The sequence below is a fragment of the Ambystoma mexicanum genome, chromosome 9 (genome assembly GCF_040938575.1).
Source record: "Ambystoma mexicanum isolate Mex_15411 chromosome 9, UKY_AmexF1_1, whole genome shotgun sequence".
Lineage (NCBI taxonomy): Eukaryota > Metazoa > Chordata > Amphibia > Caudata > Ambystomatidae > Ambystoma > Ambystoma mexicanum.
The window spans coordinates 86,784,771-86,812,528 of NC_090931.1; the positions used below are offsets into that span (position 1 = coordinate 86,784,771).

The 27,758-nt window shown below is 52.1% G+C and overlaps 1 protein-coding gene across 1 annotated transcript in view; it reads left to right on the forward strand.

Annotated features, from left to right (window-relative positions):
- Positions 1–25,537, forward strand: part of LOC138489583 (indolethylamine N-methyltransferase-like) — a 45,175-nt gene extending 19,638 nt beyond the window's left edge. Inside the window, exons 2-4 of the mRNA XM_069617291.1 lie at positions 10,294–10,516; positions 19,488–19,695; positions 24,095–25,537. Coding sequence (XP_069473392.1) covers positions 10,330–10,516; positions 19,488–19,695; positions 24,095–24,545 — 846 coding nt within the window. The 5' untranslated portion in view covers positions 10,294–10,329 and the 3' untranslated portion in view covers positions 24,546–25,537. The remainder of the gene's footprint in view (positions 1–10,293; positions 10,517–19,487; positions 19,696–24,094) is intronic.
- Positions 25,538–27,758: the final 2,221 nt, after the last annotated feature.

The window sequence follows — 27,758 nt, forward strand, 5'->3', positions numbered from 1 at the left end:
CATGTCTACTACTGGAGACCCACCTCCAGTCACTAGAGTTGCGGCATGACTTGAGGCCAGCTTACTCTTTGCCCTGCGCTTTAGGTAATTCCAGCGCTTATAGCAATCATTGGCTGTGCGCCTCACGATTCCAAGGGCACTTACGATGTCCGCAACGGTCTGCCAGTGTGCCTGGCGTTGTGCAGGTGTGGTCTTGGATCCTGCAACAATGACCATCTCGTTGTCATGTTCGGACACATACTCGACAAGTGCATTCAGTTAGTCATCCGTGAAGCTGGGCTTCCTGGACGGGCCGGACTGTGTAGCCGTGTCTGGGGCATCAGCCTGTGCCGGACGAGCACTCTTCCTCTTCCGCTTGGAAGGTGGTGGTGATCCTGAGTGTCCTGCGCCGCTCTGGACACTAGGGGCAGGAGCCCTGGTGGACTCTGTATCAGGAGTGTGGGATTGCACACTCAGCATGGGAGTTGGTGCAGGCATTGGCTCTAGTGTGATGGTGTCAGGGGGAATGTCAGCAGCATGGACTAGGACCGACACTGTCCTGGCTGGGTGTGTGAGGGATGGGGTGGATGGAGCCACAGCTGCCCCTGCAGCCTCTCCGCCCTGCCTCCTTGGTGCAGCAGATGACCTTGCTGGCCCAGATGCACGTGGCATGGTGACATCAACGTGCACCAGCGCACGTGTCATAGGCCTGCTGACCTGGAAGTCAGCCATGGAGTCAGCCAGATCTGGTGCCACAATGGGCTGGTCCAACAAGGGCTGAGCATGGATGGTGTCAGCCACATCAGCCTCAACGGGAGGAGGGGGGGGGATTATGGGTGCCCTTGACTGGTCCTCCACACATGGGGGGACAGGCTCACCCTGCAAGTAACGACCACGTCCCCTACCGGATCCACCACGGCCACCACTTGTGGCTCTTCCACCTTTGCCACCCTTACGGAATCCTCGCCTCCCAGCCATGGCACTGATGTAAATGTGCGTATGGGAGTGGCTGTAAACTATTGTCCTGGGCAATTGGGGGTCAAAGGGGTTGGGTACCAGATGGTAATTGTAGCCTAGTGCTCTTGCAAGGCTGATTGTAACCCCTGGGGAAAGATGACGGGTCACGCTACGCACAGGAGCCCCAAAAAAGGGAGATGACGTGCACGCAACCCCTCCTAGACCACGTGTGCAGAAAGAAAAACCTGCACTACGCTGTGGCACCCAGTAACACAAGAATCAACGTATGCGTGTCACACGCAGCCTAGAATGACCTTTGAAGGGGTAGGCTACACACGGGGCAAGCACAGATGTTAGATACATGCGTGACTCACCATCTGCCTGGTAAACGAGCGTGTAAAAGGAGCACGTTTGGTTGGCAACACCCCCGCCAAAAGAAGATTTGTACGCTGTCTGAGGAGACAGGACAACAGTAGAAGGGAACACTGTTTGAGGGAACAGGCCCAGGTAAACCAGTAAAAGCGAAAAAAGAGAAAAAGCTGTCAGAGGTAACAGGGAATACGAACTTAAAACGCCGTGAAGTAAATCGCGTGTGAAACGACAAGAAGTACAGAATTCACCCACTCGCTCTCCACGAAAAGCACGTACAAGGAAAACGTGTTCTACACGTACCTTTTATACAGGCCCACACGTCCAGCGTCACTTACGCGGCGTGTACGCGCTAGGGCCATTTCCACCAATTACATGCTTTGTCACTTCTGCGTGTAGGGCCATTTCCACCAATTACACGCTTTCTCACTTCTGCGTGTAGGGCCATTTCCACCAATCACACGCTTTGTCACTTCTGCGTGTAGGGCCATTTCCACCAATCACACGCGATTACACTCTGACGTGCAGTCTTTCCACGTGTGCTCTGTCATCACGTGCTGTGTGGGAAACACCTGTGCGGGTCACGTCACAGACGCGCTTACGCGCTGAGGGCCTTTCCTCGGTTTTCACGCTGACGTGCAGGATTTTCACGTGCCAAATCACTCCGTACCAAGCTGGCCACGCGTACGCACACGGAATACCACGCTCCTGCCCGGAAGGCCGAACTACTGCCCCCCCAGAGCCCAGAGCACGCTCCCACCTGCTGCTGCCTGACTGCCTGCGACCCCTGCACTGCTGGGGGGTGGGGGTGGTGGGAGACATGGGTGGGGGCCTGGTGGAGGGTGCCCCTGGTGGCTGGGGGGGTGGGGGTGGTGGGAGACATGGGTGGGGGCCTGGTGGAGGATGCTCCTGCACTGCTGGGGGGTGGGGGTGGTGGGTGACATGGGTGGGGGCCTGCTGGCAGGTGCCCCACAGTGCTGGGGGGTGGGGGTGGTGGGAGACATGAGTGGGGGCCTGGTGGAGGGTGCCCCTGGTGGCTGGGGGGGTGGGGGTGGTGGGAGACATGGGTGGGGGCCTGGTGGAGGATGCCCCTGCACTGCTGGGGGGTGGGGGTGGTGGGTGACATGGGTGGGGGCCTGCTGGCAGGTGCCCCACAGTGCTGGGGGGTGGGGGTGGTGGGAGACATGGGTGGGGGCCTGGTGGAGGGTGCCCCTGGTGGCTGGGGGGTGGGGGTGGTGGGTGACATGGGTGGGGGCCTGGTGGAGGGTGCCCCACAGTGCTGGGGGGTGGGGGTGATGGGAGACATGAGTTGGGCATGAGTGGGGGCCTGGTGGAGGGTGCCCCTGGTGGCTGGGGGGGTGGGGGTGGTGGGAGACATGGGTGGGGGCCTGGTGGAGGTTGCCCCTGCACTGCTGGGGGGTGGGGGTGGTGGGTGACATGGGTGGGGGCCTGCTGGCAGGTGCCCCACAGTGCTGGGGGGTGGGGGTGGTGGGAGAGATGGGTGGGGGCCTGGTGGAGGGTGCCCCTGGTGGCTGGGGGTGGTGGGTGACATGGGTGGGGGCCTGGTGGAGGGTGCCCCACAGTGCTGGGGAGTGGGGGTGGTGGGAGAAATGAGTTGGGCATGAGTCGGGGCCTGGTGGAGGGTGCCCCTGGTGGCTGGGGGGTGGGGGTGGTGGGTGACATGGGTGGGGGCCTGGTGGAGGATGCCCCTGCACTGCTGGGGGGTGGGGGTGGTGGGAGACATGGGTTGGACATGGGTGGGGGCCTGCTGGCAGGTGCCCCACAGTGCTGGGGGGTGGGGGTGGTGGGAGACATGAGTGGGGGCCTGGTGGAGGCTGCCCCTGCACTGCTGGGGGGTGGGGGTGGTGGAAGACATGGGTGGGGGCCTGGTGGAGGGTGCCCCTGGTGGCTGAGGGGTGGGGGTGGTGGGAGACATGGGTGGGGGCCTGGTGGAGGGTGCCCCTGGTGGCTGGGGGGTGGGGGTGGTGGGTGACATGGGTGGGGGCCTGGTGGAGGGTGCCCCACAGTGCTGGGGGGTGGGGGTGGTGGGAGACATGAGTCGGGCATGAGTGGGGGCCTGGTGGAGGGTGCCCCTGGTGGCTGGGGGGTGGGGGTGGTGGGAGACATGAGAGGGGGCCTGGTGGAGGCTGCCCCTGCACTGCTGAGGGGTGGGGGTGGTGGGAGACATGAGTGGGGGCCTGGTGGAGGTTGCCCCTGCACTGCTGGGGGTGGGGGTGGTGGGAGACATGGGTGGGGGCCTGGTGGAGGGTGCCCCTGGTGGCTGGGGGGTGGGGGTGGTGGGAGACATGGGTGGGGGCCTGGTGGAGGGTGCCCCTGGTGGCTGGGGGGTGGGGGTGGTGGGTGACATGGGTGGGGGCCTGGTGGAGGATGCCCCTGGTGGCTGGGGGGTGGGGGTGGTGGGAGACATGGGTGGGGGCCTGGTGGAGGGTGCCCCTGGTGGCTGAGGGGTGGGGGTGGTGGGAGACATGGGTGGGGGCCTGGTGGAGGGTGCCCCTGGTGGCTGGGGGGTGGGGGTGGTGGGTGACATGGGTGGGGGCCTGGTGGAGGGTGCCCCACAGTGCTGGGGGGTGGGGGTGGTGGGAGACATGAGTCGGGCATGAGTGGGGGCCTGGTGGAGGGTGCCCCTGGTGGCTGGGGGGTGGGGGTGGTGGGAGACATGAGTGGGGGCCTGGTGGAGGCTGCCCCTGCACTGCTGAGGGGTGGGGGTGGTGGGAGACATGAGTGGGGGCCTGGTGGAGGTTGCCCCTGCACTGCTGGGGGTGGGGGTGGTGGGAGACATGGGTGGGGGCCTGGTGGAGGGTGCCCCTGGTGGCTGGGGGGTGGGGGTGGTGGGAGACATGGGTGGGGGCCTGGTGGAGGGTGCCCCTGGTGGCTGGGGGGGTGGGGGTGGTGGGTGACATGGGTGGGGGCCTGGTGGAGGATGCCCCTGGTGGCTGGGGGGTGGGGGTGGTGGGAGACATGGGTGGGGGCCTGGTGGAGGGTGCCCCTGGTGGCTGGGGGGGTGGGGGTGGTGGGTGACATGGGTGGGGGCCTGGTGGAGGATGCTCCTGCACTGCTGGGGGGTGGGGGTGGTGGGTGACATGGGTGGGGGCCTGCTGGCAGGTGCCCCACAGTGCTGGGGGGTGGGGGTGGTGGGAGACATGAGTGGGGGCCTGGTGGAGGATGCCCCTGCACTGCTGAGGGGTGGGGGTGGTGGGAGACATGAGTGGGGGCCTGGTGGAGGTTGCCCCTGCACTGCTGGGGGGTGGGGGTGGTGGGAGACATGGGTGGGGGCCTGGTGGAGGATGCCCCTGCACTGCTGAGGGGTGGGGGTGGTGGGAGACATGAGTGGGGGCCTGGTGGAGGTTGCCCCTGCACTGCTGGGGGGTGGGGGTGGTGGGAGACATGGGTGGGGGCCTGGTGGAGGGTGCCCCTGGTGGCTGGGGGGTGGGGGTGGTGGGAGACATGGGTGGGGGCCTGGTGGAGGGTGCCCCTGGTGGCTGGGGGGGTGGGGGTGGTGGGTGACATGGGTGGGGGCCTGGTGGAGGATGCCCCTGGTGGCTGGGGGGTGGGGGTGGTGGGAGACATGGGTGGGCGCCTGGTGGAGGGTGAACCTGGTGGCTGGGGGGGTGGGGGTGGTGGGTGACATGGGTGGGGGCCTGGTAGAGGATGCTCCTGCACTGCTTGGGGGTGGGGGTGGTGGGTGACATGGGTGGGGGCCTGCTGGCAGGTGCCCCTGGTGACTGGGGGGTGGGGGTGGTGGGAGACATGGGTGTGGGCCTGGTGGAGGCTGTCCCTGGTGACTGTGGGGGTGGGGGTGGTGGGAGACATGGGTGGGGGCCTGGTGGAGGATGCCCCTGCACTGCTGGGGGGTGGGGGTGGTGGGTGACATGGGTGGGGGCCTGCTGGCAGGTGCCCCACAGTGCTGGGGGGTGGGGGTGGTGGGAGACATGGGTGGGGGCCTGGTGGAGGGTGCCCCTGGTGGCTGGGGGGTGGGGGTGGTGGGTGACATGGGTGGGGGCCTGGTGGAGGGTGCCCCACAGTGCTGGGGGGTGGGGGTGGTGGGAGACATGAGTTGGGCATGAGTGGGGGCCTGGTGGAGGGTGCCACTGGTGGCTGGGGGGGTGGGGGTGGTGGGAGACATGGGTGGGGGCCTGGTGGAGGATGCCCCTGCACTGCTGGGGGGTGGGGGTGGTGGGTGACATGGGTGGGGGCCTGCTGGCAGGTGCCCCACAGTGCTGGGGGGTGGGGGTGGTGGGAGAGATGGGTGGGGGCCTGGTGGAGGGTGCCCCTGGTGGCTGGGGGGTGGGGGTGGTGGGTGACATGGGTGGGGGCCTGGTGGAGGGTGCCCCACAGTGCTGGGGGGTGGGGGTGGTGGGAGACATGAGTTGGGCATGAGTGGGGGCCTGTAGCAGGGTGCCCCTGGTGGCTGGGGGGTGGGGGTGGTGGGTGACATGGGTGGGGGCCTGGTGGAGGATGCCCCTGCACTGCTGGGGGATGGGGGTGGTGGGAGACATGGGTTGGACATGGGTGGGGGCCTGCTGGCTGGTGCCCCACAGTGCTGGGGGGTGGGGGTGGTGGGAGACATGAGTGGGGGCCTGTTGGAGGCTGCCCCTGCACTGCTGGGGGGTGGGGGTGGTGGGAGACATGGGTGGGGGCCTGGTGGGGGCTGCCCCTGGTGGCTGAGGGGTGGGGGTGGTGGGAGACATGGGTGGGGGCCTGGTGGAGGGTGCCCCTGGTGGCTGGGGGGTGGGGGTGGTGGGTGACATGGGTGGGGGCCTGGTGGAGTGTGCCCCACAGTGCTGGGGGGTGGGGGTGGTGGGAGACATGAGTCGGGCATGAGTGGGGACCTGGTGGAGGGTGCCCCTGGTGGCTGGGGGGTGGGGGTGGTGGGAGACATGAGTGGGGGCCTGGTGGAGGCTGCCCCTGCACTGCTGAGGGGTGGGGGTGGTGGGAGACATGAGTGGGGGCCTGGTGGAGGCTGCCCCTGCACTGCTGGGGGGTGGGGGTGGTGGGAGACATGGGTGGGGGCCTGGTGGAGGGTGCCCCTGGTGGCTGGGGGGTGGGGGTGGTGGGAGACATGGGTGGGGGCCTGGTGGAGGGTGCCCCTGGTGGCTGGGGGGTGGGGGTGGTGGGAGACATGGGTGGGGGCCTGGTGGAGGATGCCCCTGGTGGCTGGGGGGTGGGGGTGGTGGGAGACATGGGTGGGGGCCTGGTGGAGGGTGCCCCTGGTGGCTGGGGGGTGGGGGTGGTGGGTGACATGGGTGGGGGCCTGGTGGAGGGTGCCCCTGGTGGCTGGGGGGTGGGGGTGGTGGGAGACATGGGTGGGGGCCTGGTGGAGGGTGCCCCTGGTGGCTGGGGGGTGGGGGTGGTGGGAGACATGGGTGGGGGCCTGGTGGAGGATGCCCCTGGTGGCTGGGGGGTGGGGGTGGTGGGAGACATGGGTGGGGGCCTGGTGGAGGGTGCCCCTGGTGGCTGGGGGGTGGGGGTGGTGGGTGACATGGGTGGGGGCCTGGTGGAGGATGCCCCTGCACTGCTGGGGGGTGGGGGTGGTGGGAGACATGGGTTGGACATGGGTGGGGGCCTGCTGGCAGGTGCCCCACAGTGCTGGGGGGTGGGGGTGGTAGGAGACATGGGTGGGGGCCTGGTGGTGGGTGCCCCTGGTGGCTGGGGGTGGGGGTGGTGGGAGACATGAGTGGGGGCCTGGTGGAGGCTGGCCCTGCACTGCTGGGGGGTGGGGGTGATGGGAGACATGAGTGGGGGCCTGGTGGAGGCTGCCCCTGCACTGCTGGGGGGTGGGGGTGGTGGGAGACATGAGTGGGGGCCTGGTGGAGGCTGTCCCTGCACTGCTGGGGGGTGGGGGTGGTGGGAGACATGGGTGGGGGCCTGGTGGAGGGTGCCCCTGGTGGCTGGGGGGTGGGGGTGGTGGGAGACATGGGTGGGGGCCTGGTGGAGGCTGCCCCTGGTGGCTGGGGGGTGGGGGTGGTGGGAGACATGGGTGGGGGCCTGGTGGAGGATGCCCCTGCACTGCTGGGGGGTGGGGGTGGTGGGTGACATGGGTGGGGGCCTGCTGGCAGGTGCCCCACAGTGCTGGGGGGTGGGGGTGGTGGGAGACATGGGTGGGGGCCTGGTGGAGGGTGCCCCTGGTGGCTGGGTAGTGGGGGTGGTGGGAGACATGGGTGGGGGCCTGGTGGAGGATGCCCCTGGTGGCTGGGGGGGTGGGGGTGGTGGGAGACATGAGTCAGGCATGAGTGGGGGCCTGGTGGAGGGTGCCCCTGGTGGCTGGGGGGTGGGGGTGGTGGGAGACATGAGTGGGGGCCTGGTGGAGGCTGCCCCTGCACTGCTGGGGGGTGGGGGTGGTGGGAGACATGGGTGGGGGCCTGGTGGAGGATGCCCCTGCACTGCTGGGGGGTGGGGGTGGTGGGAGACATGGGTTGGGCATGAGTGGGGGCCTGGTGGAGGGTGCCCCTGGTGGCTGGGGGGTGGGGGTGGTGGGAGACATGAATGGGGGCCTGGTGGAGGCTGCCCCTGCACTGCTGGGGGGTGGGGGTGGTGGGAGACATGAGTGGGGGCCTGGTGGAGGCTGCCCCTGCACTGCTGGGGGGTGGGGGTGGTGGGTGACATGGGTGGGGGCCTGGTGGAGGCTGCCCCTGCAGTGCTGGGGGGTGGGGGTGGTGGGTGACATGGGTGGGGGCCTGGTGGTGGCTGCCCCTGCACTGCTGGGGGGTGGGGGTGGTGGGAGACATGGGTGGGGGCCTGGTGGAGGATGCCCCTGCACTGCTGGGGGGTGGGGGAGGTGGGAGACATGGGTTGGGCATAAGTGGGGGCCTGGTGGAGGGTGCCCCTGGTGGCTGGGGGGTGGGGGTGGTGGGAGACATGAGTGGGGGCCTGGTGGAGGCTGCCCCTGCACTGCTGGGGGGTGGGGGTGGTGGGAGACATGGGTGGGGGCCTGGTGGAGGCTGCCCCTGCACTGCTGGGGGGTGGGGGTGGTAGGAGACATGGGTGGGGGCCTGGTGGTGGGTGCCCCTGGTGGCTGGGGGGTGGGGGTGCAGGGGGACATGATCAGGTGTGCAGGGTAGTCCCCTGTTTTGTGGGCTGCCTGCAGGGGCCGTGGAGGGTGTACAGGGAACACCTGTGAGGACCCACCCAGCCTAATCGTGTGTGATAATTCCCACGCACCCCTGTAATACACGTACCCAGCAAAATGGCGTGTGATAATTCCCACGCACCCCTGTAATTCACGTACCCTGCCAAATCGCGTGTGATAATTCCCGCGTACCCCTGTATTACACGTGCCCTGGCTAATCGCATGTAAGACTTCACGCGTACCCCTGTAATACACGTTCACTGGACAATCGCGTGTTGAACTTCCCGCGTACCCCTGTAATACACGTACCCTGGACAATCGCGTGTTGAACTTCCCGCGTACCCCTGTAATACACGTACCCTGGCTAATCGCGTGTAAAACTTCCCGCGTACTCCTGATATGAAGGTTGCCCGCTTTGCGTTCCTTGTTTGGCAACCCTGTAAACTGGTCCAGGGTTAGCGCAGCCCTTTGCGATGATTTAGCGATGTTGATGGCTTTTCCTTGCGCGAGGGCGTTCTTGGGGGCGTTACTGGTGCTGCTGCAGGGTCGCTGCGATTCTCTGCACCACGGCTGATTTGGGAGCATGAAATCCATGAATACGCTGTGCGCGGAAATCGGTTTTAGCGCACGTGCCTGGCGCACACAATCGCACGCGGACACTCTGCGCCAGCCACTTGCGACACTTTTCTGCGAAATTCTATGAATTACCCTGTAACAATGTTATCTTTAAAAGGGTATTCTTTTCGATACTGGGGCACTCATTCCGAGTCTGTTACCAACCCGACCAAATTAGGACTCGCTGATAAGTTAATTTCCTTAACATATTCAGTTTTGCCATGAGCCAAACCCAATGAATTCTGCTTTAAATTATTACACAAATACATGAGGGAACCATCATTGTCGATTCTGAAAGAATGGAACATATTGCTCATAGTAACCTCACTGAGTAGTTCCCTCCAGAGTGACGCTCCTGGATTCCTGGACTACACTTGGCAAGATTTTAGGGCTAAAAAAACCCATGATGGGGCATATGAGTTTGTCAGCAGTTCCATGAATACCCCCAGAGTCAGACCTACCCTTTTTTTGTTTCAGGGCAACAGCATTGCTGGTGGTGGTAATTATAGCAAATCCCCTCATGGAGTCCTATGGGACTCCATGAATGGGGATTTACTCCATCACTCCAGTGTTAGGATTAATTTTCTATGCTCTGGCCTTGTGAACAGAGGTATAGAAGGCCAAGCTATATTGTGACGGGGACAACTCTGGGGAGCTGTAGCCAAACCAGTTCACGGTAGCAGTGATGAGGGTCTAGGCTAAGTCTCAAGAGGTGGTGAGCTTGTAAAGGGTCCACAATGAGTACACACAATGGGAATCACAAATTACACTTAGACAGTATGTATAAAAATACAGATATTTATTTATGGCCAAATATCACTATGAACAATGACTATTAACAGGTAGATATATCACACAACACTAATAATAGATTACTTGTATAGAGTTGAGGGCATAATACAAATCAAACCTCTGTAAAAGAAAGTAAAGATTAGATTGTCCACCAATGGTCCACAGAGAGTTAACCCTAATTTCAAAATCGACCTTCCATGACAAGATTTCTGTGAGTCAGTGGCGCTTCCTGCATGCTTTCCTGTCGCCGACTGAGGCAGAGGATTTCCAACATACCATGGGCAGTGAAATGTCACTGCATTTGCAAGATTCTTTTATTTTTTGTTTTTGCTTAAGTATGTCTTTGAAATATATAATTTCTTTTGCTCAGACCGATGCTTCGTGAAAAGTCAACAGAACATTTGGAACTATTAATAATGATTGTAAAGATTAATTTCTAATGACGTTTGGATCACATGAATGTTTCATTTGTTTGTCTGTGATTTACAATTTAGATTCACTGCTATATAGAGGAAGTTCAAGCGTTACCGATGGGTAGTGTGCTATGTGCTAACGTCATACAAGAGGAAATGGCATCCAATAGTACTCTGAACGACTTTTTTGAGAAATATTTTGATCCAAGGAAGATGATGCAAAGCTACACTGCAAATGAATCAAGCTTTTTTGATGATACCATATTGCAGCTGTTTCGTCCTTTGGTTAAAACATTCTCTTCGGGTGAGTATCATTTGCCCTTCACTTAATCCACACACTGAATGGTGGATTGTATTTGCATTTGTCTTTATTTGAACTACAGGGATGTTAATTTCGATCAGAAATGACTTACAATAACACATTTACAGATGGCAGATGCATTCCCTGGAAGGATGCCTCTCCAATAGTACAAAGATGAAACCAAGTAGTGAGCCAGTTTATGAAGGAGTGTACAAAGTGTGGCATAGAACAGGGACAAAAAAAGCGAGGTGACTTACAAAGGTAACATTAACCTAGGGGTCATTTGCAGCAAACTAATTTTGAGTACTGTACAACTATACACAATTACGCTATTACATCATACTGAGGAAGTGGTGGGGTCAGGGAAGGAGAATGAGGATGAGGGAGAGGGTGGGGGGAGCTCCTTCTCTGGGCAGTGGTGTGAGGAGGGAGAAAGAGGAGAAGAGAGAAGAGACACAGAGGAGGTATGAGACTGTGAGGTTGAAGGCAGAAGAGTAGCAGAGGCAATGGAATGGTGATTAAACGGAGATAGTCAGCCATGTGCTGAGTAGCAAGACCATTGATAGCATTGTAGGCTTGGAGACAGAATTTGAAAACAGCACTTCAGTGCATTGAGAGCCAGCCCCTGCATGTTGGTTGTAGGTAGAGGTGGGGGAGGATTTGGGTAGGTTGCTGAGAGTGTGGGTTTTGAAGTTGGGGACTTTGTCTAGAAGGAGGAAGGAGTAGAGAGGAAAATCCATGGAATCAGCACTTGCAGTTGTAGAGTTTGCTTAGCGCAAGGGTGGAGATTAGAGATTTTGTAGAGTGGTGAGTAAGACATTTTCTGAATGTTGAGAAGGTAAATGCGAACAGCAGAGGTGGTGGCAGTGATGAATTGTTGCAGTCAAAGGTTGCTTTCGAAGAGGACCCCAAGGTTGCAAGCCTTGGGTGAGGGAGCAAGAAAGTCAGGTGGGAAAAAGATAGGAGGGAAGGATAGCATTAGAAACCAGGAGAAAGGTGACTTTGGTTTCCAAAGAGTTCAGCTTGAGGCAGCAGAGAGCCATCCAGTGCACATTGCAGTGAGGCATGCACATGTTTCGAAAACTATTCATATTTTAATGTATGGAGTTTTATGTTTTATATACTATATTCTGTATGTGTGTATTTCTACCAGGGAAAGTAGTTTTGTATTTATGGTGCAAATGTTTCTTTGTAAACTAATAAAGGCACTGAATAATAATACAAGCATATGTAAAGATGATTTTACAAAGGTAGCGGGCGCCCCTCTCTCGCAAGAACAGACATGATAACCTGTTCAGTGGTTATTAACCACTTGAGAGTTCGCAGCCACTGCTTTTACTCACTGTGCCTTTCACAGATGGGAAATATCCATTTGCACATCAGTCTTTGTCCTGCCCAGGGGCAGTCCAGCACCGAAATACAATGGCAATTCCAATCTGAACGAGAGTACCACCAGCAACCCCATACACGTGTTTCACCCTTGTTGGGGATCATCAGTGAGGTGAAGCTGATGCCTCTCTAAGCACAGTGAGAGGGAGACCACGTCTGGTTGCCCCCAGGAGACCTAGGCTTAGAGAGGCATCAGCTTCACCTCACTGATGATCCCCAACAAGGGTGAAACACGTGTATGGGGTTGCTGGTGGTACTCTCGTTCAGATTGGAGTTGCCATTGTATTTCGGTGCTGGACTGCCCCTGGGCAGGACAAAGACTGATATGCAAATGGATATTTCCCATCTGTGAAAGGCACAGTGAGTAAAAGCAGTGGCTGCGAACTCTCAAGTGGTTAATAACCACTGAACAGGTTATCATGTCTGTTCTTGCGAGAGAGGGGCGCCCGCTACCTTTGTAAAACTATTTTTTAAGGAACCTGGGATTGGTAACCCTAGGTCTCCTGGGGGCAACCAGACGTGGTCTCCCTCTCACTGTGCTTAGAGAGGCATCAGCTTCACCTCACTGATGATCCCCAACAAGGGTGAAACACGTGTATGGGGTTGCTGGTGGTACTCTCGTTCAGATTGGAGTTGCCATTGTATTTCGGTGCTGGACTGCCCCTGGGCAGGACAAAGACTGATATGCAAATGGATATTTCCCATCTGTGAAAGGCACAGTGAGTAAAAGCAGTGGCTGCGAACTCTCAAGTGGTTAATAACCACTGAACAGGTTATCATGTCTGTTCTTGCGAGAGAGGGGCGCCCGCTACCTTTGTAAAACTATTTTTTAAGGAACCTGGGATTGGTAACCCTAGGTCTCCTGGGGGCAACCAGACGTGGTCTCCCTCTCACTGTGCTTAGAGAGGCATCAGCTTCACCTCACTGATGATCTCCAACAAGGGTGAAACACGTGTATGGGGTTGCTGGTGGTACTCTCGTTCAGATTGGAGTTGCCATTGTATTTCGGTGCTGGACTGCCCCTGGGCAGGACAAAGACTGATATGCAAATGGATATTTCCCATCTGTGAAAGGCACAGTGAGTAAAAGCAGTGGCTGCGAACTCTCAAGTGGTTAATAACCACTGAACAGGTTATCATGTCTGTTCTTGCGAGAGAGGGGCGCCCGCTACCTTTGTAAAACTATTTTTTAAGGAACCTGGGATTGGTAACCCTAGGTCTCCTGGGGGCAACCAGACGTGGTCTCCCTCTCACTGTGCTTAGAGAGGCATCAGCTTCACCTCACTGATGATCCCCAACAAGGGTGAAACACGTGTATGGGGTTGCTGGTGGTACTCTCGTTCAGATTGGAGTTGCCATTGTATTTCGGTGCTGGACTGCCCCTGGGCAGGACAAAGACTGATATGCAAATGGATATTTCCCATCTGTGAAAGGCACAGTGAGTAAAAGCAGTGGCTGCGAACTCTCAAGTGGTTAATAACCACTGAACAGGTTATCATGTCTGTTCTTGCGAGAGAGGGGCGCCCGCTACCTTTGTAAAACTATTTTTTAAGGAACCTGGGATTGGTAACCCTAGGTCTCCTGGGGGCAACCAGACGTGGTCTCCCTCTCACTGTGCTTAGAGAGGCATCAGCTTCACCTCACTGATGATCCCCAACAAGGGTGAAACACGTGTATGGGGTTGCTGGTGGTACTCTCGTTCAGATTGGAGTTGCCATTGTATTTCGGTGCTGGACTGCCCCTGGGCAGGACAAAGACTGATATGCAAATGGATATTTCCCATCTGTGAAAGGCACAGTGAGTAAAAGCAGTGGCTGCGAACTCTCAAGTGGTTAATAACCACTGAACAGGTTATCATGTCTGTTCTTGCGAGAGAGGGGCGCCCGCTACCTTTGTAAAACTATTTTTTAAGGAACCTGGGATTGGTAACCCTAGGTCTCCTGGGGGCAACCAGACGTGGTCTCCCTCTCACTGTGCTTAGAGAGGGATCAGCTTCACCTCACTGATGATCCCCAACAAGGGTGAAACACGTGTATGGGGTTGCTGGTGGTACTCTCGTTCAGATTGGAGTTGCCATTGTATTTCGGTGCTGGACTGCCCCTGGGCAGGACAAAGACTGATATGCAAATGGATATTTCCCATCTGTGAAAGGCACAGTGAGTAAAAGCAGTGGCTGCGAACTCTCAAGTGGTTAATAACCACTGAACAGGTTATCATGTCTGTTCTTGCGAGAGAGGGGCGCCCGCTACCTTTGTAAAACTATTTTTTAAGGAACCTGGGATTGGTAACCCTAGGTCTCCTGGGGGCAACCAGACGTGGTCTCCCTCTCACTGTGCTTAGAGAGGCATCAGCTTCACCTCACTGATGATCCCCAACAAGGGTGAAACACGTGTATGGGGTTGCTGGTGGTACTCTCGTTCAGATTGGAGTTGCCATTGTATTTCGGTGCTGGACTGCCCCTGGGCAGGACAAAGACTGATATGCAAATGGATATTTCCCATCTGTGAAAGGCACAGTGAGTAAAAGCAGTGGCTGCGAACTCTCAAGTGGTTAATAACCACTGAACAGGTTATCATGTCTGTTCTTGCGAGAGAGGGGCGCCCGCTACCTTTGTAAAACTATTTTTTAAGGAACCTGGGATTGGTAACCCTAGGTCTCCTGGGGGCAACCAGACGTGGTCTCCCTCTCACTGTGCTTAGAGAGGCATCAGCTTCACCTCACTGATGATCCCCAACAAGGGTGAAACACGTGTATGGGGTTGCTGGTGGTACTCTCGTTCAGATTGGAGTTGCCATTGTATTTCGGTGCTGGACTGCCCCTGGGCAGGACAAAGACTGATATGCAAATTGGATATTTCCCATCTGTGAAAGGCACAGTGAGTAAAAGCAGTGGCTGCGAACTCTCAAGTGGTTAATAACCACTGAACAGGTTATCATGTCTGTTCTTGCGAGAGAGGGGCGCCCGCTACCTTTGTAAAACTATTTTTTAAGGAACCTGGGATTGGTAACCCTAGGTCTCCTGGGGGCAACCAGACGTGGTCTCCCTCTCACTGTGCTTAGAGAGGCATCAGCTTCACCTCACTGATGATCCCCAACAAGGGTGAAACACGTGTATGGGGTTGCTGGTGGTACTCTCGTTCAGATTGGAGTTGCCATTGTATTTCGGTGCTGGACTGCCCCTGGGCAGGACAAAGACTGATATGCAAATGGATATTTCCCATCTGTGAAAGGCACAGTGAGTAAAAGCAGTGGCTGCGAACTCTCAAGTGGTTAATAACCACTGAACAGGTTATCATGTCTGTTCTTGCGAGAGAGGGGCGCCCGCTACCTTTGTAAAACTATTTTTTAAGGAACCTGGGATTGGTAACCCTAGGTCTCCTGGGGGCAACCAGACGTGGTCTCCCTCTCACTGTGCTTAGAGAGGCATCAGCTTCACCTCACTGATGATCCCCAACAAGGGTGAAACACGTGTATGGGGTTGCTGGTGGTACTCTCGTTCAGATTGGAGTTGCCATTGTATTTCGGTGCTGGACTGCCCCTGGGCAGGACAAAGACTGATATGCAAATGGATATTTCCCATCTGTGAAAGGCACAGTGAGTAAAAGCAGTGGCTGCGAACTCTCAAGTGGTTAATAACCACTGAACAGGTTATCATGTCTGTTCTTGCGAGAGAGGGGCGCCCGCTACCTTTGTAAAACTATTTTTTAAGGAACCTGGGATTGGTAACCCTAGGTCTCCTGGGGGCAACCAGACGTGGTCTCCCTCTCACTGTGCTTAGAGAGGCATCAGCTTCACCTCACTGATGATCCCCAACAAGGGTGAAACACGTGTATGGGGTTGCTGGTGGTACTCTCGTTCAGATTGGAGTTGCCATTGTATTTCGGTGCTGGACTGCCCCTGGGCAGGACAAAGACTGATATGCAAATGGATATTTCCCATCTGTGAAAGGCACAGTGAGTAAAAGCAGTGGCTGCGAACTCTCAAGTGGTTAATAACCACTGAACAGGTTATCATGTCTGTTCTTGCGAGAGAGGGGCGCCCGCTACCTTTGTAAAACTATTTTTTAAGGAACCTGGGATTGGTAACCCTAGGTCTCCTGGGGGCAACCAGACGTGGTCTCCCTCTCACTGTGCTTAGAGAGGCATCAGCTTCACCTCACTGATGATCCCCAACAAGGGTGAAACACGTGTATGGGGTTGCTGGTGGTACTCTCGTTCAGATTGGAGTTGCCATTGTATTTCGGTGCTGGACTGCCCCTGGGCAGGACAAAGACTGATATGCAAATGGATATTTCCCATCTGTGAAAGGCACAGTGAGTAAAAGCAGTGGCTGCGAACTCTCAAGTGGTTAATAACCACTGAACAGGTTATCATGTCTGTTCTTGCGAGAGAGGGGCGCCCGCTACCTTTGTAAAACTATTTTTTAAGGAACCTGGGATTGGTAACCCTAGGTCTCCTGGGGGCAACCAGACGTGGTCTCCCTCTCACTGTGCTTAGAGAGGCATCAGCTTCACCTCACTGATGATCCCCAACAAGGGTGAAACACGTGTATGGGGTTGCTGGTGGTACTCTCGTTCAGATTGGAGTTGCCATTGTATTTCGGTGCTGGACTGCCCCTGGGCAGGACAAAGACTGATATGCAAATGGATATTTCCCATCTGTGAAAGGCACAGTGAGTAAAAGCAGTGGCTGCGAACTCTCAAGTGGTCTGTTCTTGCGAGAGAGGGGCGCCCGCTACCTTTGTAAAACTATTTTTTAAGGAACCTGGGATTGGTAACCCTAGGTCTCCTGGGGGCAACCAGACGTGGTCTCCCTCTCACTGTGCTTAGAGAGGCATCAGCTTCACCTCACTGATGATCCCCAACAAGGGTGAAACACGTGTATGGGGTTGCTGGTGGTACTCTCGTTCAGATTGGAGTTGCCATTGTATTTCGGTGCTGGACTGCCCCTGGGCAGGACAAAGACTGATATGCAAATGGATATTTCCCATCTGTGAAAGGCACAGTGAGTAAAAGCAGTGGCTGCGAACTCTCAAGTGGTTAATAACCACTGAACAGGTTATCATGTCTGTTCTTGCGAGAGAGGGGCGCCCGCTACCTTTGTAAAACTATTTTTTAAGGAACCTGGGATTGGTAACCCTAGGTCTCCTGGGGGCAACCAGACGTGGTCTCCCTCTCACTGTGCTTAGAGAGGCATCAGCTTCACCTCACTGATGATCCCCAACAAGGGTGAAACACGTGTATGGGGTTGCTGGTGGTACTCTCGTTCAGATTGGAGTTGCCATTGTATTTCGGTGCTGGACTGCCCCTGGGCAGGACAAAGACTGATATGCAAATGGATATTTCCCATCTGTGAAAGGCACAGTGAGTAAAAGCAGTGGCTGCGAACTCTCAAGTGGTTAATAACCACTGAACAGGTTATCATGTCTGTTCTTGCGAGAGAGGGGCGCCCGCTACCTTTGTAAAACTATTTTTTAAGGAACCTGGGATTGGTAACCCTAGGTCTCCTGGGGGCAACCAGACGTGGTCTCCCTCTCACTGTGCTTAGAGAGGCATCAGCTTCACCTCACTGATGATCCCCAACAAGGGTGAAACACGTGTATGGGGTTGCTGGTGGTACTCTCGTTCAGATTGGAGTTGCCATTGTATTTCGGTGCTGGACTGCCCCTGGGCAGGACAAAGACTGATATGCAAATGGATATTTCCCATCTGTGAAAGGCACAGTGAGTAAAAGCAGTGGCTGCGAACTCTCAAGTGGTTAATAACCACTGAACAGGTTATCATGTCTGTTCTTGCGAGAGAGGGGCGCCCGCTACCTTTGTAAAAATATGTAAAGATGAGTTTGGAGTTGTGAGCATCAAAGAGAAAGTTGGAGACATGCATGCGTGCATTTTCAGTGGAGTGTTTACTGCGGAGGCCAGATTGAAGTGAATCCCTAAGGTAATTATCCTCAGGGTACTTAGTGATCCGCTCGAAGGCCACCCACTCAAAGACCCCTGACTAATGGTTTAGGAGGGAAACCGGGCGATAATTCACTGGAACATTTGGGTCACTAGAGTGTTTCTTCAAAAAGTATAGTACAGTTGCAGATTGAAGGAGGCAGGGAAGAGTCCAGGGGAAAGAGAGAGGTTAGAAATCTTAGAGAGATGAGGGCAGGTGATGGTGACTAAATGACTAAAATCTTTAAAAAACTAAACATATAACAAAACCCTAACATAGAACACCTGTTTTTTGGGTTTTTTTTTACAAGTGAGGAATCACACACTCAAAGCTCTAGAACATATTCTTTGTTACAAAGTTCTTTGGGGGATGAGAGGAGAAGAACATACGTGGGCGGGATGACAGAGAGAGAGGGTAAGAGCAGCAGAAAAGCAGGCAGCATATATGTTAGTTTGCTGATGTGGCGCTTAATGCAGCCCAGATGGATATGAGAGAGCTGAGTGTGGTTGGTATGGAAGCCTCGGTGCATTTATGGTTCAAGGGTATTGTAAAAGAGACTTCGCAGGCAGTTCTTGTAAATGTTTGTCTTTCATAAGGGGCTACAGCTCCAAGTGTCTGCTAGTCCTGGTCCTAACCCTCGAAGTGTCCTCAGAGAGACGCTACCGGCGGTAAACTGTGTTTAAAGGTGTAATAACTGACAACAGTGAAAGGTGATAGTGGTTCGACGCAACCATAATATAATTGTGATAGTCATTCCCTGAGAGAAAGTGAACATTGTCTCATATTTAAGTAGGGTGTTTCTGGACAGGCATTATCCATCTTGCCTGATAGACGTGAATGTGAGCCAGCAAAGTGCCTACAAAGAGGTACTTCTCTTTGGGTGGGGTTTTGCAGGTTGTCACTAGTCTTCCGGCTGAAAATCTCCACCACTTCAGGTGCAGAGGGACAGGTTTCAGGTCCAATGTCCAGAAGTTAGATAAGCAGGGACCCCATGCCCCTTTGGTCTTCTTATATTAGGGCTGCCTATTCTATAAGCCTGTGCTGTCACATTGGTTCAAGCTACATGTTCACAGTTTAGGGTAAGTACAAAGTTGTTCCTGATATCAAGAGAGCTCCCAACCAGAGCTTCCTAAAATATGTATAGATGCCCAAAACCAAGAATTTATCAGTTGATGGCAAGCATTACATTTTTATAAATGTTCATCTTCCACGGCCTAAGATGAAGCCAGGTAGAATCCATCAAGTCTGAGATGGCATCTGGGCTTTGTGGACAGTCACACAGATTTCCATTTACCTGTAATTTCAATAGCATGGTAAAATGAAGAGTTACCCTTTACCTAAAAAAAAAGAAAGAAATCAGGAATGTTGAACAATGCTGTGAAAAGTAATGTAGCAGTTAACAGTAAAAAATATATATATATATATAAGTAGTGTAACTCAGTTCCCAATCGTTCCTGCTCACTTCTTCCTCTCATTTTGTCTAGGACGTTTTCCCCATGTTCTGTTATTTTTCCCATCCTTTTGATGCAACAAAGTTTTCATGATCTCCATTGTCCTTTTTGCTAGAATCAACCAAACGCTTGATGAATTTGGAAGCATTGTGCCTTTATATTGTCTCTCCTCACAAGTGTGAATATTTTTCTCACCAGGTGGCGTGCAAGGGGAGACCCTAATTGACATGTCTGCCGGCCTCTACTTCCAATACTTATTTCCGGCAAGTGAACATTTCAAAGAGATCACTATTACTGTCTCAAGTGATAAAACTATCCCAGAGGTGGAAAAGTGGCTGAGAGATGAGCCAGGAGCTGTGGACATGAGCTATGCGGCAAAGGTGGTGGCTGAGCTTCAAGGCAACCTGTGGGTGCTCGGCAACCATGTGTAGTTGCAATATTTTATTTCTGTATTGTGGTATAGTTTTGAATAGACACAACTTTTCAGAAAAAGATGTTCAAAAGACTTGACTAACATAAGAGTACATAATGTCACATGCTCAAAACTACAACATGTCAGTATAGTTACTGTGACTCTAAGAAAGTTGTTTTGACATCAGCTGTCCAGTATGCTGGACATCTTCCTCCATGATACAGTGAAATAAATAAGGCATGATTCGCTCCTTCCACTCAAGTATAAGTCCCATCCTTCATTCGGTGTGTTTTCACTCCACATATTCATAGCCAGCTTTGTTGAAGCTCTTAGTGAACCAGCGCCTCACACTCAAAGAGAAGATGTTTCACTGTTTCTATGATTGCCACCCCACATAGCTGACATTCCCTGTTTTGCCTTGGTACACCTTCCCAAGCACCCACAATTTCCCTGGTGTTCACAGTGTTAGATTTTAGTGTAATATAGTCCCAGACCAGGGAGTTGCCAATACATTTCCGTACACATGATGGCGGTAGAGAGCGTACGTTTAGCCATGGAGTCCTCGTAGGCACTCTCTCTCAGTGAAGCCTTATGATGAAATGTAAAGGTAGCCAGCGTCATCGTGGAGGCAGAGGCGGCTTGCTGTGTCCACTGATTCAAGAGAGTGTACTATGATAGAGGTTTAGGGCAGTTAATATCAAAGTTCCCCCTGGTGCTTTGGCTGTGAGTTTAACGCGACTTCTGTATCAGTGTTGTCTTTCCCCAGGTTTAGAGCTTCTCTGGAAAGGCTCTCCTTCTCAATGGTGAGCTGGCGTGATTGTTGGCCTGTCAGTAATTCTTCTGCCACAAGTTGCTGTTGGTGTTCCATTGTGTCATCAGTACAGGTTGTGGTGATGTCATCGCCCACTATAAGTGGAATGTGGGACACACAATTGAGGGCAGCAGAGGGTAGCCCATTTTGTGGTGGAGTAGGAGGTGGTGTGTTGATGTTAGCCTCCGGAAGAAGGTTGATCCCCTGAGATATAGTAGCAAGATTGCCAGGCTCCACTGGAATGAGACTTGACATCTTTTTGTGAATTCATTTTGTTTTATCAGCGAGATGTTCATACATTGAGGCTTGCCTGACCACTTGTTTCTTTTTACGTTGATACCATGTGTTCTGGTCAGTGTCCAGTCCTTTTGTTGCTCATGTGGTAGTGGGAACTGGTATAATGGGAAGGGGGACATGTATTTCCTGTTGCGTCTTAGGGCAATTGATCTAGCTGTTGATGTCATTGCTCATCTGGTGAGTTGATTTAATAGGAGTGTTCATACACTTACGCATGGTGTTAAAAAAAGGTGTAACCTTTTCATGGTTAGAACACAACAGGTTAATTTTGGTGTTGGCAGAGGCCCTTTTATTCAATAGCTGCCTCAATATGGACTCTAGTTCAGAGAAGATAGTTTCTGAGGAGCAGTTGTCTTTCACATCCAAAGAGCAGATGCTAAGATCATCTTGAGTAATCGCGTCACCATTATTGTTGATGAGGTCCCCCCTTTGGAGTTGAGCTCCTATTCAGTCAGGTGGAGACTGATCTGGGAGAACAGATCTCTCACTTGCTGCAATCGATGGGGCAGCAGGTTCCACCTGCATTACTTGGTACGATGGTTGGAGGTTCTGGTCAAGATCTTCCTCAAGGAGCTCATCCTGTTCCCTATGATGCTGCATTATGGGAGAGGGAAGGGAAGTCGGGGGAACGCTAGCCATGGGAGTGAAAAAGACAGACATCTTGTGTCCATGGTCGGAGTCAAATGATCTGCTCGGTGTGGGATAATCAGGGCTATAACGACCATTTCAAAGGTCTTAGAGCCAAGATAGGGGCAGCAGCTGTAAGTTTGCCGGTAAGTTCCTCTGCCAATTTGGAACAGTGATCAGAGCATAGATCGTTCACTTCGTTTGGCTCCTTATTCTCGGTCATATTCTGCTCTTGGTTGCCCTGAGCCGAGTAATAATCTGTTATTGGCAGCATCATTACTGGGAGTTTGTTTTTTGATAGCCTTTCTACTAATTTCACTGTTCGTTGTGGGCATGCATGCCGTGATCCTCACACGCTTTTTTCCTGATCCGAGAGAGCTGTCGATTGAATGGAAACAAACACGTTGCATTGCTTTTCTTTATTATTAGAGCGAGCAGTATCTTCGATCGAGATGACGTCCATTTCTACACTGAGATACTCAGTGGTGGTCATATGCGCTGTTCTAGGCAACCATCTTAATGCCTATTTATGGAACATGTTCTTCAGATGTTTTCTGCGCTTGGAATTTGGGGCTGGGAGTATCTTCCAGAGTTAGCTTTCCTTGGCTCTTGTAATCTGGTACCTTTTGTATTTTGTTTGATGGAGACTGGCAGGATCTTACATTTCTGGCTCTGGAGGACTACATCTCTTCTGTCATTTTCTGGTCCCAAAGTATGTTCCTCGCATAAGCAGGATGCACCAGTTCCAACCACCCCACCAAGGGTGTGCCAGCAAATCATGAAGTGTGATTCCACCTGGCCCGCGGATACCCATGGGACAAGAGGGATGTGGAAGTTTGGTTGGGTAGTTAGAGGGAGTTAGGGTAACCAGGCAGAAGATTAGAGAGAGGTATTGGATAGGTAGGGGGGAAGTAGGGAAGTTCTTGTTGGTTGTTCATTGTTCTCCTTGGCTAACATGTATTACATTCGCACAGCCCCTTGGGCTACACCCGTGCATGCACAATACAATAGCCGGTTTATTCACCAGCTTGTTACACTTCCGGTAACCTCACCAGAAGCTTTTCTTACCCGTCCCTTCTCTCAACAGTACACACGCACATATATAGAGAAACATGTAACCCTAGCAAGTTAACCCATGCAGTTCAAGCACTTCACAGACTAGTACATAAGGGGCTCATTACAAGTTGGGTGGTGACAGGTTTCCATTACCGTTACTAGAATACGCTAATCCCAAATATAAGTTTGGCAGAAAGATAGAGGATTCACCTCCAGCTAGGAGCTGGAGGTGAATCCCCAACCTTTCCACTGAAAAATGGCAATTTCGGCAGTATTACCACTGGCGGAATTACTGCCAGTGATACTACTGCCAAAATCCCCCATGGACTCCTATGGACTCCAATAAATGAGGACTAACACTGTCCACCACCTGTTGTAATCCAGTAGTAATACTGCTGGGCCAAGTGGCGGTAAAGGTAGTACAGCTTGGTGGTATCTCTGCTTATTTAACGCTGATATACAACCAAACGTATAATAAGGCGTTAGTCTGTTAGTGGCAAATGGTTCAGTGAGTTGCACATTAGTCAAAGAGCTAATGGCCATTTAAGCCAGAATACAAAATGCAAGAGTCTTATTTTTGATTCTGTTGCTGTAGGCTGGAGCGCTGCGCGACTAGAGGGAAATGCTGGGGCCCAGGTGCTGTATCTCTGGATGCCTAAAAGAAATCATGTTTATGTCAGTAACATGTCGTTTTGGCATACATACAGTTAGCAATACATTCTATTCAGATCATCAAACCCTGGGATTGTATCGTTCTTAACCCTAGGACCGCCATAAGGGTCGACTACAATGGGCTCTGGGGAGTTTGTGGCTAGAAGGATAAAGCCACGCCCTAGCACGTCTTGTCCTTGATGTCTGGTACTGCACTCGTTATAGCCAGTTAAAATAATGTGTTGTGCTAACTATGCGCAGGAGGTGAAAGCGATCCAGGCAAGTGCTGAGTAGCCCTCGTGTCATAACTACTAAGAGGTTAAATGACACAGGAGCGAAATCCTGATAGGCAAGTTCAGGTGAAGATGTGTCCTATTTACCCCTGATTATTAGTAGCATGAGGTGGGTGGATTGGATTTTAATATAATACCCAACTTTCTGACTGTGTTGTCTGATGCTGGTGGCACCTTCAATGACTGTACCATGAGCCAGCCAGGGTGTTCTCAGAGCATTGCCCCGCAGCTGGCACAGTCATGCTTTGTTTTCTCCTTAAGGACATATTACGCTCTGCTTCGGGCGCCCTGCACAAAGATGAGCAGTTTGTGTGCATTGTGATACCTTCACCACTCTCTCTTGACATAGGGTCACAAAGATGGCTATTGACGATTTCTTTTTAATTGCGTTTATGGTTTAACAATAAAACCTTACACAAATCATTGTTCACAATAGCAAAATCACATCAACACAATTAAGATATATCAACAATAGTAGTAAATACAATATATTACAATCATCATCACCAATAAATACATCATCATCAATATATTAAAGTCCATAAAGTTTGGGTAAAACTTATGGACATGCTGGACATGCTGACTTATGGGAAAAAACAGGTAGTTGTATAAAGTGAACGAAATATTTTCTAATTTTGTGTCATGTTTTTCTTTTTAGGGAAAATTGGATTGAAAATCAGAACATATTCCGAACAAAAGTCAAGAACGTCCTAAAATATGACGTCAGAAGATGTAACCCGTTGTACCCTGTAGTCCTACCACAGGCAGACTGTTTGCTCTTGACTCATTGTCTGGAGTGCCAGGTCACAAGCACTGAGAGCTACTCTAGTGCTTTAAAAAATGTCTTAACATTGTTAAAACCCGGAGGGTGTCTACTAATGATTGTGGCCATCGAGGAATCATTTTACATGATCGGCGACATCAAGTTTCCTCATCTATGCATTGATGTGGGTTTTGTGACGAAAGAGCTTACAGATAATCAATATGTCATTGATGAGATACAGGTGTTTCCAAGGACAATTTGTAGTTTGTATGATTTAGCAGATTATACGGGCATAGCATTTATTAATGCACACAAAGAAACCCACGATTGTTATTCAAATAAATAGATAAGGTGTTCAAAGGTCTGAAGGAAGACCGGTCAGGTCACATCAGACCAATCTCACGTCTTCTATTGCAATTCCTGCTAAACTATTTGTATCGGCTGTTAATTGGCTAATGCTTTCTTATCTGTTGAACATTTGAGTCGTTCAATGTTGTGACACATTTGTTTTTCTTTCAGAAAAGGTCTGTGCTTGTTATGGCTTTGCATATCAATTCACTCAACATTAAACCGCTGTCTGGTTGTTCAGGATGCACACAATGAAAATGTATGAAAAACAGTTACTTATGTCGAATTTCGCAGGACTTTTTAGTGTGCTTGAAGTCATGCTGAAAACCCAGCTGGACTTTAATATAAAGTCTGCGAATGAGAGCATTAATCCCACTAATCCACCGCAAGGATCTCCTGTATTATGGCCATAGATCTGTGCTTATGAAGATGTTACATTAATTTTGCATTTAGTTTATTGCCACAGTTTTGAATTTTCTATCAATTAGGGAATAATGATGCTGTCAATTTCCGTATTTAGAAGATGTCCTAAAAGTGCCAGGCTATTATTGAAGTCCTTGGCACTTAAGGGATTGAAGCATGGGTCTCCAAGTCCAGTCTGACTATGTAAAGAATTCTTTTTGGATTCTTGTATGTAAATGTAGATCATGCAGATATCCTGAAAATATGGAGAGGAATTTGCTCTTGAAGACCACAGTTAGAGAACCTTGCCTCAAAGTTTCCTTCACCAGCAACATCTCCAATTTGCCTATATTACCCCCTTGATGTGTGACATGAACGAGTACATGGTTAGCATATCTTCCATGCTTTTCCAAGACATGAGATGATTACTCCCTATAGCGGTTCTTGTATGTTTATCCAGTTTTATTTTAAAATAGGGTTTCTTAGAAGCTGTGTTTCTAGCACCAGAGTTCTCCTTGACAACCCTGCAACCCACATGCCCGCTCATTTCATATCACAACCGAATAAAAATTACAGATAATTCCTCTGCATCATCCCTACTTGAATACTTTGGTACACAGTTATGTTTTGAACCATATTGGAAAATTGGTCTGCACACAAAATATGGTATCTCAATGGATTTATTTACTAGAATAATCTGGATTAGGAATGATGCTTGTAGTAGCATGACTAACCACTTCCTATCAATGGGGAAGAAGCAAAACCTAGTGTTCTTGGATATGATTGGTGCTCCTCAAGGCATCCATTGTCTCGGCCTCATCTTCCCACCAATCCCTATTCTTTGTTAGATCCGAGAAAATATTGCTCATGTACTGCAATGTTGCATACGTTTATGTTAAAAAGTTTGCATGCAACGCCAAATGGCCACAGTTGTAGTCTCACGCGTCCTAGGCTTGTCTGAAAAAAGGTGTATTGTGTCCCCAACGGCAGATTCCAGACTGAATTCTGTGAAGGAAGGGAAAAGGAAAAGAGCAGATGGAAAGGAAAGGGGAACCAACAAAAGGATAAACTGGATAAGATACACTAATAAGCTAAAGAGGGGAGTGGGAATGATTGGGGAAGCGTAGATGCGTAAAACTCCAGCGAGCATGGAATGTGACGGAATGGTGTAGAAGTAAGATGTGCCATCCAAGGTGTTGCTGGAGAAAGAAGAGTTTACTTGAGGGCAGTTTATTAAAAGCTAATATAAACTGTAAAATATGGCTGCTTGATGGATTCCATATGTGCTCAAGAGAACCCTTCAATTGTGGAAGGAGATGGGGTCTGAGCAGGCATTTAATGTCTCTGTCAAAACAAACACCAGCCTAGTATTGCTGTGACTGCCAAAAGAGACAGCCAAGCGTGGCCTAGCGTGGTAGGGCTGTGTTATAGGTAAATGTAAAGGGACAGATGGAGGCCGGCTGATGAAAGGAGGTGTATATTCCTGGAAGCTGTCCAAGACTTGGCACCCTGGGATTGTTAAGTGTTTTATGGCATCAGGCCTCATTATAAGCTTGCTGGTCCGGTAACAACGGTACCGGTAAGGTTGCCGGTACTGTTGTCACCGGACCAGCAAACTACAAGGTCTGCTCGCGGGTGCCTTTACGCCTGCCAGGTCTGACCTGCACGGTGTATCGGCACCTGCGAGCAGACCATGTCGGATGCACCGGCATCATTCACGAATGGTGCCGGTGCATCCGGCCTCCCCATTCTCATTGAGTCAAATGGGACTCAAATGGGAATGGGGACTCATATTTTCTGGCGACCGTGGATGGGCAATTACCAGGTCTGCCAGGGCCGTAATGCCCTGGTAATTGCCCATTCCTGGGCGCTGGAAAAAAAATGATTCCGGGGGCAGTGGTGGCGGTTTTACCGGTACGGCTACCGCCGGTCTCATAATGAGGCCCATTGTTTGTTTGGGTCTTGAGGTGGCTGCCCATGCTATATATTAAGCTGAATAAACAGAACCTAAACAAGTTGCATGGTTGTTCTCCAAGGGACAATGATTTTATGCAATGACACAAGGGCGGTGCCTTTCCTTTACTAGATGTGTTGATTGGGCACACATTGCCTGCGTCTCTGGTGATATAAAGAGTACCAATAAGGCAAAGCTATAGGGAGAATTCAGTAACTCCCATTGTAATGAAATGGTGTAGAAAGACCTCCACATATAGTGGTAAGTAGAGATACTAAACGTATTAATAAGTCAGATTGTGTATAGGTCTACCAGAAAGGTGTTGTTTCTCTGTATGATTGTCCAATCCAGCAAAGTATAATAGGAGTCATATCTTTGGTTTTCCCAGTTGGAGGACGATTGTTAAATATACATGCAATAATAGAACCACAAGAACAGACTTATTCAAAGCCTGGTAAACAATTCCCATGCATTCATGGGCCTCATCACGAGTTTGGCAGTGTGGTAAAAAAGTGGCGATAATTCTATTATTGCAGCAACGAACATCAGAGTTTAAACCTGAAGTGGAGGGTTTACCACACTTTATTACAGCTCATGGAACATTCACCAAAAATCATCATGTCTCCCTATGGTCTCAAAAATGTGGATTTACACTGCCTTACCACCACTTGTAATCCCATGATAATTGTGATCCTGAAAATGCCTTTTGGGGGGACAGGGCATCTGAGTTCTTGTCCTAAAAACTGTCTGTTTGATCTATCCTTTCTGCCACTGAGTGCAACTCTTCAAGTTTTCCTTTTGGTGAATAACACCCATGGGATACCCTTATGGCACCCATATCTGGGGTACACCTTT